Source organism: Tiliqua scincoides, chromosome 10 (genome assembly GCF_035046505.1).
Source record: "Tiliqua scincoides isolate rTilSci1 chromosome 10, rTilSci1.hap2, whole genome shotgun sequence".
NCBI classification, from domain to species: Eukaryota; Metazoa; Chordata; class Lepidosauria; order Squamata; family Scincidae; genus Tiliqua; species Tiliqua scincoides.
In genome coordinates this window covers 20,510,600-20,522,341 of record NC_089830.1, presented here as the reverse complement: position 1 = coordinate 20,522,341, position 11,742 = coordinate 20,510,600, and the positions used below count along the sequence as shown (strand labels likewise).

Below are 11,742 nucleotides of genomic sequence, written 5' to 3'. Positions count from 1 at the left end.
CGACTCACCAAGAGGGATCGGGCAAGTCATTCTTTCTCAGCCTTAGTCTTCCCCATCTACAATAGCGGGAGATGATATCTCTGGCTCAGCGGCATCACTAGGGTTTCTGTCACCAGGTGAGGGAGGCCAGCGTGTCACCCCCATGATGGGCCTACTCCCATGGAGTGGGGGTGGCAATACCTTGGGGTGTGTGTGTGTGTGGTGCTCCCTCACCCCACCTCCTGCTGGTTTTGTGGCGATAACTTTTGACAGAATGGAGATATTTCAATGTGGTTTGTTCCATTGCATTCTGCATGAAAATATGCATCTGATGATGCAGATGATATTATTTGAAAATGCCAAGATTTTAAGCATTTTGGTGGGTAGTGGTGCCATCACCCCCTATACGTGTCACCCGATGTAGCTCGCACCCCCTAGTGATGCCACTGCAGTGGCTAATTGATTCTTCTCCCCCCCCCCCCACACACACACACCAAACTCCTCTGCCACAGACTCACCAAGAGGGATTGGGCAAGTCCCTCCCTCCCAGTCTTGGGGCACAATCCTAACTCTACTCAGAAGAAAGTCCTATTTTGTTCAATGGGGCTTACTCTCAGGAAAGTGTGGTTAGGATTGCAGCCTTACTCTCCCCCATCTGCAATATGGGGGGGAGGGGAGAGGGAGGATAACATGGCTAGATCAGAAGAGGAGCCAGAGGGGGGACGTGGTACCATCTCCTCTCCAGCCTGCCTTCAGCCACAGTCCCTGGGGAAAGCAGCTCCCTTCCGCCTTGGGTCATCCCTGCCATGGGGGATGGGCTGGCCGGCGATCGGGCTTGCTGCGATGGTTCTGCTGCAGTGAGCCGTCCCCATGGACCACCCAGCAGGGCGCCTGGGCGGAGCTCGCTTCTGCAAAAGGGAGGCAGCCTCATCATCGCCCTCCTCTTCCTCCCACGATCTACAGGAGGTAACCGGTGTGTGTGTGGGGGGGGGGGGGGAGATGGATGGATGGATGTGCCCCGTGCGCTCCAGGGAGGGGGCGCTTGGAGGGCTGGGGGGTGCGCATCAGCACCGGGGTGGAGGCTGGCTGGGCACCGAGGAAAGAGCAGCCCCCGATTGCGCCACCCAACTTGGATGCCAGCCAGAGAAAATTCTGCAACGCCCCCTCCTCTCTTTCCTGGGGGGAGGGGCTGCCAGACTGCAGAGGAAGAGGTGGTCGCTGTGGGGCATCGCCACTTGGAGGCTGAGATGGAGAAAAGGCCGCCCCTCCATCCTTCAGACCACACCCCCCGTTTCCCAGGGAACGCCCAAACATCTTAGGTTGCCAACGTCTTAGGTTGCCAACGTTTTCTCTTGGCCCCTGCGGCTATGCTTTGTAACAGTACCTTGATGTGCAGCAATTAGTGGATGGGAATTGTACACTGCGGTACATCTAAGGGCTAATCCGGGAGTGGAAGCAGGTAGAACAGCGGCAGAGATGAGCAGGCGGTGGGTGGCCCCAGCCAACCTGCTGCTTGAGGAGACCATCCCAATAAGCCTCAGGATGGCCCGATATTGTCCTTTGGGGGGCAGGAGAAGATCCTTTTTACACCTCCTTACATCGGTGTTTCTCAAACTGTGGGTCTGGACCCACTAGGTGGGTCGTGAGCCAATTTCAGGTGGGTCCCCATTCATTTCAATATGTTATTTTTTTTAATAGATTAGACTTGATGCTCCCGTGGGATGTGACTGCATTTGGGGAAATGTTCCAGGCCTGTACTTTTAACAGGCTACCATGTATATGCTTGTAACATTGATAGTCAATGGGACTTAGCCGTGGGTAGGATTGCAGCCTAGGATTGATAAACATTTTCCTGCTTGATGATGCCGCTTCCGGTCATGACGTCACTTCCGGTGGGTCCTGACAGATTCTCATTCTAAAAAGTGGGTCCCAGTGCTCAGTGTGTGAGAACCACTGATCTAAGGGACACACACCTACACCCCAGCGGCGAATGTCCCCCACCCTTGCACTGAAGGCCATGACTTGCAATCATCTTCATACCATGGCACACCAACAAGGTGCTGAAATGGTCAAGGCACACCATCAGTTTTTGGGCAGTTGGCAAGGCATCCCATGCTGCCGGCAAGGGGCTCATATCCCCCCAATGATCCGACTAATGAACGGCCCTCCCCCAAACTCCCACGGCTCACTAGTTGAAAATTGCTGCCTGAAGGTTTTCACCCGATTCCCAGGTCGCTGCTCCAGTGCCCTGCTTTTAATAGGCACTGAGCAGGCTGAACTTCAGCAGGTGTGGCTTTTGCTGTCCCTGCATTTGACGCAGCCGAAATAAGGAGTGGGGCTCCAGGTATGGGTTTCCTGGAGCATTTCCACACTGGGAGAATGGTGCATACTTCTAGGCTGCAGTTCTAGCCATGTTTCCCCAGGAGTGAACCCCGTTAACCATAATGGAACTTACTTCTGAGTAGACATGCGTAGACATGGACTCTTAAAAGCACTGAGTTGAAAAGAGCAGTCACCTTGTAATACAAAATGTGTGGGGAGATACAGTGCATTCTAAAATGTCCTATTTGTCTCTTGTGTTCCCTTAGCCTACCATTCGCTCTTCATATATGTTATCCCCTCTGCTTGACTACGTGGCTGTTTTGCTGTCATACAGAAGCCCCCTCCCCAACTTTCTTTGGGGGCTTGGGAGCTGTCCTTTCAACTCAGATTGCACCCCACAAATCCCTCCCTGTTCACCATGGATCGAGACAATTCTGGAGTGGGACTGTCAACTCAGATTGTGACTCAACAACCCCAGCTCTTTGCAAACAGTGGGATGCGCTCTTCCAGGGAATCTCCGCTGATCAAATTTTATAAGGGGGAACCGCTGGCCCTGGGGGTGAGTACCATTTGATTGCACAGTGGCCATCCAATGACTATCTGTTCTTTTCCGGTCTTCTGCAAAATCTGGAGCAGCGATTTTCAACCTTCTCCATCTCATAGCACACTAACAAAGCATGAACATTGGCAATGCGCACCATCCGTTTTGTGGACAATCGCCAAGACAAGACACACCATACTACCGGCAGGGGCTCACACCCCCAAAGGCCCTATTAATAAATTACCCTCCCCCAAATTTCCTCAGCACATCTGCAGTTCATACGTGGCTCACCAATGTTCTGAAACACACTGGTTGAAAATCACTGATGAGTTGTGGTTTTCAGCGGGCGTGACTCTGGAGAACCTCAAGGCTCCAGAATGAGATCAGACATGTTGGGCATGTTTCTGAAAGTCAGGACAGAGATTATTTTTAGTTATTTCTATCCCATTGTTTTTTTTCCCCCCACCATGGATCTCAAGGTGACATCTTCCATCATGGAAGTCAAGGCAGTGTTTGTGGGGTTTCCAAGAAGTCCCTGATCCAAATCCTGATCCAAGTCCAGATCTAGAATTGTTTTTTTGTCCTTATTGTTCTGTGTACACTGATGGGATCTGAGTGACAAACCAGGAGAGAGAGGTGTGGTCTGGAAGTTGAGCCTTGCCTGAAAAAGCTCAGCAGGTGAAACTCGGATTTCACCTAGGGTGGGACACTGGCTACAGAGGAAGGAATGTGGAATGGCAAGAAATGGATACCATCCTGAGAACTGGCAGAGGCCTGTTTTGCAGCTGCCTGTCTCTACCTGACTTAAGTCTAAGTCTTCAAGAAAGGCGGTATATAAATCCTATAATTGATTGATTGATTATTATGGTCACAGACCAGCCCAAAAATCCTATAATAAATAAGACAAAAATCTTGGAGTCATGGTGAAAATGACCCCACATAATGGAAAACGTCAATTAAAATGCCGACCCCAGAGTACGGCAGCAGTGAAGAAAGCAAATTCCATACTAGGGGGCAATAGGAAGGAGACTGAGAAGACTTTTAATATGTTACTGTCCCTATAGAAATCGATGTTGAAGCTCCTTTTGGAATACTGTATACAGGGGACACCTATACAGGGGACATTCTTATCCCTGTGGGCTGGGGATAAGAATATGCCCTCAGTTTGGCTGTACTTGTCGTAAGAGGCGACTAAACAGCCACCGGGTAGATGGGACTCGTCAGCCTAGGAAGGCAGCTCATCTGAGAGAAGGAAAACTCTGATCCCAAACCTCCACTGCCTTGTGGCTACATCCAGTTATGGGAAAGGCTTCAGGAGTCAACCTCGAGGCAAAATCCGGAGCCAGAGTCCCTGAGGCAGTTCATGACCGAACACAGTCACGTTCTGGCAATTCCTGCGACGCCGCTGGAACCAACTGTATTGGCCTCTGCCTTTCCATTGGACCATTTCAGCGATGTGGAGAGGGGGGATTTGCTGCATGGGTAACAGCCTATCCTCCATACCTACTTTACCCAGGCTTCGCGCACTGGACAGGACACTCTGTTCCAGAACCACCATTCAGAGCGTGACACCATAGTCTTCCGAGACTGAAGGATGCCAACAAGATACAGGGGACAGAACCAAGGGCAGGTGGGGGAGTGAAGGCAGAAGTGGAGACCACTGTGTGTGTGTGTTCTACTCAAATATTATCTCTGCATCGGAAAACATGATACACGAAGTGACCCTAAATTGGCATGTGTGGTACTGCTAATGCCCTATTTCATGCTGTCTTTGCAGATCACACAGATCTTAACAGGGATCCTGGGAATAACTTTTGGACTTGTGCTAGACCTGGTGAACGATCATAGTGCTGTTTACATCTTGGTGAAGGCACCCTATTGGACTGGAATCCCGGTAATTCTACGTATCTGAGAGTGTAGTCCAAACCCACTGTCCCGCCGGCGCGGCCGCTGCTCTGCTAGCCTTGAGTGCCAGCCTACTTGGGAGTTGGCTGTGCCGGCGGGATGGCTAAGCTGGCTCACCAGCACCACATCCCGTCCTGGGGGCCGCTGGTGGAGGTAAATACACCGCCGAGTGGTGCAGGGAGAGTGTGATGGGAGGACATTTTGGAGGCAGGGAGGGGGCTTTTCTGGGCAGGGGGAGGGCAGAATGGGGGTGAGAGAGACAGGCCCAGGAGGGGTGCAGGATCAGCGGAGGCCTCTTCGGCCATATCCTACCCCCCCCAGGCTATCCAGTGTTACACTGGGCTACTCAGACTTCCACTATTCAGAGTTTGGCTGTTTGGAACAGCCCCATAGGGCTGGGGCAGGGTAAGGGGAAAAATATCACAGTGTCAGTTTAAGTTTCTACTGTACCCATCGGAATGATTCTTGACTCTGAACACGTGTGAACGCTCTGCCAATTCAACTCCTGACATTAAATGACATGATTTGGTTTGGTGTCAAAGGGCACAATCCTAACCAGGTTTACTCAGAAGTAAATCCTGTTTTGTTCAATAGGGCTTACTCTCAGGAAAGTGTGGTTAGGATTGCAGCCTGAATCATTGCCTTTGTCAGACCTTCTTGTCCATCTATTACAGTACATACTTTCGGGATCTCTTTCTGTAGCAGCTGCCAGGAACCCCAAGAAGCCAATCGTAAGTCTTCAGGGATCATGAGCTGGCGGGGAGGTGAGATGAACCACAGCAAAGCAGCCCAGGCTTTTGTTGTTTGTTAGTTAAGACCAACTCCCAAAATTCCTGGTCTGAGGTTGTCTCTTATGCTTGTGTGTGCTTGAGGGGCATCTTGTAGCAGCAGGGATGGGACAAAGTGGTGTGTTGTGTTGATCTCGCTGAGATGTCAGAGGTGGCCCATTCAGGAGCCTGATTTAGGCAGTTGACACCGGATTGGCAGGGGGTGTCCCCTTTGCCACCCTTCCTCCCCCCACTCCTTCCCAAAAAGAAAAGAAGATGAAGAGGAATAAGAAATGTAGAAGAGAAAAGAACGGTGAGCTAGACCGTCTCTGATGCTCTAAGCAGCTGTTGTTGCACTGCAGGAGCCCTCTTTCCACCAGTGCTTCTCACAGAAGGGATTGGACCATAAGGGTGTTAGAGCAATGGTTCCCAAACTTTTTAGCGCCGGGACCCACTTTTTAAAACAACGCTCTGTTGGGACCCAACTAGTTTCACGTGACTTAAAAAAAAGGGTTTCACTTTCCCAACCTCTCAAGCCTCTGTTTTTATCCTTAACTCTGGTGGGGGGGGGGGGGGGAGCTCAACAAACGTTTCTGATGCATTTGTTGAGCTCCACGTTCGTCAGAATCGGGATCATTAGGGTGGCCTGGCATTCCCCTTTGTCTGGCCTTTGATAAGAGCCAAGGCACATTTGCCTACTTGTGAGTAAACATGCATGTGTGGTGTGGCTCAGTTTAGCTTTCCATAGGGGCTCAATGCATTTTTCTTATCAGTTAGCTTTGCAACCCAACAAAAATTGGTTTGTGACCCACTGGTGGGTGCTGACCCACAGTTTGGAAACCACTGTGCTAGAGTATTTATGTCCTGGGCTATTGTTTCCCGGTCATTGGCGCCCCTGGACATTTGTGTCTGGTTTTCTTTCTTGTATCCTGGTTAATTGCACCCCAATATAACTGGGTAACGAACCCCATGTTATAGATTTATTTATTTTATTTATGACATTTTTATACCCTTCCTCCAAAGAGCTCAGGGCTCAGAGTACACGGCTGCTCCCCTCCTTTTTTCGTCACAACAACCCTGTGATGTAGGTGAGGTTGAAAAGTAGATCTTTCACTTGGAAATGGACAAAGTGGAAGCTTGCCTGGCCTCCAGAAGGAAGGTTTTCCAAAGGATTGGGGCCACCACCAAGAAGGCCTTGCTTCTCATGGCTGGCCATCACCTTTCAAAGAGGGCAGTCACTCAAAACATGAATGGTATGATGACCTGAACATTCTAGGGTCATTTTTATCCCAGCTCTACCCCTACCTTTTTTAAAAAATTAAAAAGTACATCTGATATTAATGAACATATATTGGGACACAAATGTCTGGGACGCAAGAAACTGGATGCAAATGTCCAATACCGAGACACATCTGACTGGGATACGGTTGGCTGTAAGTCTCACTGAAATAATGTACTTCTCAGTAGACATGCATGTATAGACAATAGACCCAAGATCCCTAAAAACAATTGTTTGCCCCTCCTAGGTGAAGAGCATGCTGGGAATGAATGTGCTGAGCGCCGTCGCTGCTGGTCTTGGGATTTTGATCCTCTCCATTTCACTGCCATACTTTGACTTTTCTTGGTATAGCACAAGTGTCTGCGACGACGTGGATGTTCAATTCTTTCGACAATGTTATGAACACAAAGTGATCCCTGAAGTGAGTGCCTGTCCCGACACTGAAGAGTGGGCTATGCACCCTTTGGGATGGGAGGAGGAACAGGTGGATCTTGACCCTGCCTGACTCAGAAGGGAGAACACTCTCTTTGTAGTGTCACGTGGGCAAGTCCACATGATCAAGATCACGGCTGTGCTTAAGAGTACCCGGGGAACAGGATGAAAACACTGCCTTGGGACTGACACAGCTTGGCAGACCTGCTCTCCTTGAGCCCTGTGTTCTTAAGGGCAGGTTCGGCCCATCCATGAGGCCAACAGAAGTAGTCACATCAGGTTGTTGGATTGATGATGGATCACTGCCTCTGTTTCTTCTTCCACACCCTGGGCTTGACAGGAAGAGGGGAACTGAACAGGAGAGGAGACGAGAGTTGTGGGCTAGAACAGGGGTGCCCAAACCCCGGCCCGGGGGCCATTTTAGAACAAATGTATTGTTCTAAATACATTTAGAATGTATTGAGAACAAAACGGCTAGTATTATAATGCCGTTGTACAAATCTATGGTAAGGCCACACCTGGAGTATTGTGTCCAGTTCTGGTCACCGCATCTCAAAAAAGACATAGTAGAAATGGAAAAGGTGCAAAAGAGAGCGACTAAGATGATTACGGGGCTGGGGCACTTTCCTTATGAGGAAAGGCTACGGCGTTTGGGCCTCTTCAGCCTAGAAAAGAGACGCCTGAGGGGGGACATGATTGAGACATACAAAATTATGCAGGGGATGGACAGAGTGGATAGGGAGATGCTCTTTACACTCTCACATAATACCAGAACCAGGGGACATCCACTAAAATTGAGTGTTGGGCGGGTTAGGACAGACAAAAGAAAATATTTCTTTACTCAGTGTGTGGTCGGTCTGTGGAACTCTTTGCCACAGGATGTGGTGCTGGTGTCTAGTCTAAACGCCTTTAAAAGGGGTTTGGACAAGTTTCTGGAAGAAAAATCCATTATGGGGTACAAGCCATGATGTGTATGCGCAACCTCCTGATTTTAGAAATGGGTTATGTCAGAATGCCAGATGCAAGGGAGGGCACCAGGATGAGGTCTCTTGTTATCTGGTGTGCTCCCTGGGGCATTTGGTGGGCCGCTGTGAGATACAGGAAGCTGGACTAGATGGGCCTATGGTCTGATCCAGTGGGGCTGTTCTTATGTTCTTATGTTCTTATTTGTGGCCCTCAGGGATATGCAATCCGGCCCACAGGGAGTCCCAGTCTCCAATGACCCTCTGGCCCTCCAGAGACCTGCTGGAGCCCGTGTTGGCCCAACATGATTACTCTCAGCATGAGGGGTGACTGTTTGACTTCTTCCATGAGCTGTAGGCCATGGGCGCCCTCAGCTGCTTGATGTTTCAGGCAGCAGCAAAGGACAGACTGGCCTTGCTTTGCACAAGGTCTTTTATAGGCCTTGAGCTATTGCGAGACCTTCATTCATTCATATAAGTTCCATCTCTATTATATTCATTTATGTAAATTTATTCAAATTTTAAAAGTGAATTAATTATCTTTTTCCCGGCCCCCAACACAGTGTCGGAGAGATGATGTAGCCCTCCTGCCAAAAAGTTTGGACATTCCTGAGCTAGAATGTTGAAACCACTCAAGGCCAGCGGTCTCCTCCTCTCCACATTTCTTCTTCTGCTCTTTCGCCTTCATCCTGCTCAAGTACAGGGAGCTAGAGGAGGTTCAGCGCAGGTAGCAGTGCCACACTACCAGTCAAGGGGGTGGCAGCATTCAGTGCCCTGCCCCAAGTACCTGATCTTGAGCCTACCCTGCTTAAGAAAACTCAACCTTCCTGGGGTTCCGGAGGTGGCAACTATGCTAAGTAGCTTAACTTGTCCTTCCCTGGCATCCAGAGATTATTGTGTGTGTATATATATGGTACCGAAAAGTGATTCATTTCGGCCGGGATCTCTGTTTCATTGACAGCACATACAAAAAGGAATGATGGCCATCTTTCTGGTGTTCAGCATGCTGGAATTCTGCATCAGCATATCCGGGGCTGCCTTTGGGTGCAAGGCTTTGTGCCAGGAGACCTTTGTTGAAACGGTAATATCTGTAAGGGCAAGGAGTTACTGGGCTGGGGCACCTCCCATATGAGGAAAGGCTACACCATAGGGGGCTTTTCAGTCTAGAAAAACGACACCCGAAGGGGGGGCATGATTGAGACATACAAAATTATGCAGGGAGTGGACAGAGTGAATGGGGTCTTTTTCCTCTCACACAATACCAGAAGCAGGGGACATCCACTAAAACTGAGTGTTGGGTGAGTTAGGACAGACATAAGAAAATATTTCTTTACCTAGCGTGATTGGTCTGTGGAACTCCTTGCTAAAGGATGTGGTGATGGCATCTGGACGAGATTTCTGCCCAATGTTGCATATACATGACAGGGACCAAATGTGTACAACTGTGGGCTGGGCAAAAACGGGTTAAAACGGGATCGGGCAAATTTCTGGAGGGTGAGTCCATCACAGATTACAAGCTACCATGGGTATGTGTAACTTCCTGGTTTGGGAAGTAGGCTACCCCAGAATGCCAGATGCAAGGGAGAGCATCATTATGTTGTCCTGTGTCCAAAAGCGAGGGAGAGCACTCTTGTCCTTTATGCTCCCCGAGGCATTTGGTGGGCCACTGTGAGATACAGGAAGCTGGACTAGATGGGCCTTTGGCCTGATCCAGTGGGGCTGTTCTTATGTTCTTAACTACAATTCCCAGAAAGCCTTGCAGGTCTTTTGTTATCTGGTGTGCTCCCTGGGGCATTTGGTGGGCCGCTGTGAGATACAGGAAGCTGGACTAGATGGGCCTGTGGCCTGATCCAGTGGGGCTTATATTCTTGTGAGTGCAGTTATTGCAGAAGATGTGGGGATTCTGTAGAGAGCTGGGCTTATTCTCCTGTCTCTTAAGAAGGCAGTTATAATTAACATGGCATTTAATATCTAGATTCAAACTTAGTGTCCAGAAGATCTGGAGCATCGCCACCCCCAATCTCCCATTGCAGAATGAAATCCTCCCCACTTACCCACAAGCCTGGGCCTATTCGTATACATTTTATACACGGCCAACTCTTATTGGAAATGCAGAGATCTCGGGTCTTGCATCCAAAATCCTCCAACGTTTTCCACTTATGGAAATTAGCATCCCTGCTGGTGGTTCTCAAAGCAGCTGTTTTGCTTTGCATAAGGGTCACTGCACCCCATTTTGCAGATGTGGTAGGCCACTGGTGTAATTGAGGTCAGTGGGTACAAGTACTCCTGGGTGCAAGTAGTTGAGAATTTGCCCCATTTTCTCTAGGGCATTGCTTGATCCGCAACCAGAGAGTGATCAAAAACCCAGACTGGGTTGTTTCTGCCACTTATGAAGGTTCATCAATAATGCAACAGGGAGTTTATGTTATCTATGGGGTGGTGAACTGTGTGTATGTGAGACAAACAGACAGACACCATAGAACAGGGGTAGAGAGTTTAACAACCTCCCATCCTAGAGGCAAAGAAGGATCATCCCCTCCCCCGGCTCCTTTTTGCAACAACCCCTCCCCAAGCACAGAGCTGCTGTTATTGCCATTATTATTTCTTTTATTTTTTATTTATTTTTACGGTCAAAGATGATTCCCAGGTTCTTAAAACCTCGCATAACAACAGTTTTTAAAAATTAAAAATCTTACAGGAATAAGCATGCCAATTAGTGTCTTGTGCACAGAAGTGCTAATTAATTGCCTGCTTCTTGTAACATGTTGTTTTGACCCTGAGTTGGTAGACCTTGCACTGTGGCTCACCAACTGACCAGGGGAGTATCTGTAGGCTGATGTGACCTTATTCACCAGTGTTGCTCTTCCTCCAGGTTGTCGTGATTTACCAGAGCACAGCACCTCCGGGCAATGCTGTTAGCCCCCCCAGTGGCGTGCAAGGACTCTGAGAACCCTTGAACTGCTGCACCTTCCCATCCTGCTTTCAAGACTGACATCTCTTACTTGAAAGACTGCCTTTTCTATATGTAACACAAACACACACACACCCCTCTGTTCCCTAGAATGTTCCCTAGAATGTTCAGGTCATCATACCATTCATGTTTTGAGTGACTGCCCTCTTTGAAAGGTGATGGCCAGCCATGAGAAACAAGGCCTTCTTAGTGGTGGCCCCAATCCTTCGGAAAGCCTTCCTTCTGGAGGCCAGGCAAGCTTCCACTTTGTCCATTTCCAAGATCTACTTTTCAAAACAGGTTTTTGGGACTCTGTGAGCTCTCTGAAGCTTTGTTGTGCTATTGTTTTATTGCTGCTGGATTCTGTTTGTCGTTGTCTATTTTGATGATGGTGGCTGTTATTAGCATTGTATACGGTTTAATTTTTACTGTAAGCCATCTTAGGTCATGAAAAAGTAAAGGTGGTATGCAGGCTTTTAAAAATAAAGAATTCAGTTGGCTCAAAATCTGAGCAAAAACATGCGATCTCTGAGTTGTCATTGGTTAAGGGCCCAGTCTGGTGGAGTTTGTGGGCCCTAGCGCCGGTGCACTGGAGTAGTGCTGGT

General features: G+C 49.0%; 1 protein-coding gene across 2 annotated transcripts; it reads left to right on the top strand.

Moving 5' to 3' along the window:
* The first annotated feature begins 863 nt into the window (after positions 1-863).
* LOC136661658 (membrane-spanning 4-domains subfamily A member 4A-like) lies at positions 864-11,655 on the top strand. Of its 2 annotated transcripts, none has more exons than XM_066639024.1 (7): positions 864-945; positions 2,568-2,860; positions 4,620-4,736; positions 5,422-5,478; positions 7,041-7,214; positions 9,149-9,268; positions 11,060-11,655. In XM_066639024.1, the coding sequence occupies exons 2-7, from the start codon at positions 2,720-2,722 to the stop codon at positions 11,132-11,134; spliced, it is 684 nt and encodes a 227-aa protein (XP_066495121.1). In that variant the 5' UTR covers positions 864-945; positions 2,568-2,719; the 3' UTR covers positions 11,135-11,655. The 2 variants fall into 2 exon arrangements, with proteins under 2 accessions (XP_066495121.1, XP_066495120.1); XM_066639023.1 differs by having other exon boundaries at positions 894-952.
* Positions 11,656-11,742: the final 87 nt, after the last annotated feature.

What these genes read in the sequence shown, in the direction of transcription:
- LOC136661658 (XM_066639024.1), top strand. Translation starts at nt 2,720, where the DNA reads ATGGATCGAGACAATTCTGGAGTGGGACTGTCAACTCAGATTGTGACT. An exon ending in CCTATTGGACTGGAATCCCG is followed by an intron (nt 4,737 to 5,421) that starts GTAATTCTACGT and finishes CATCTATTACAG; the next exon opens with TACATACTTTCGGGATCTCT. An exon ending in AACACAAAGTGATCCCTGAA is followed by an intron (nt 7,215 to 9,148) that starts GTGAGTGCCTGT and finishes TTTCATTGACAG; the next exon opens with CACATACAAAAAGGAATGAT.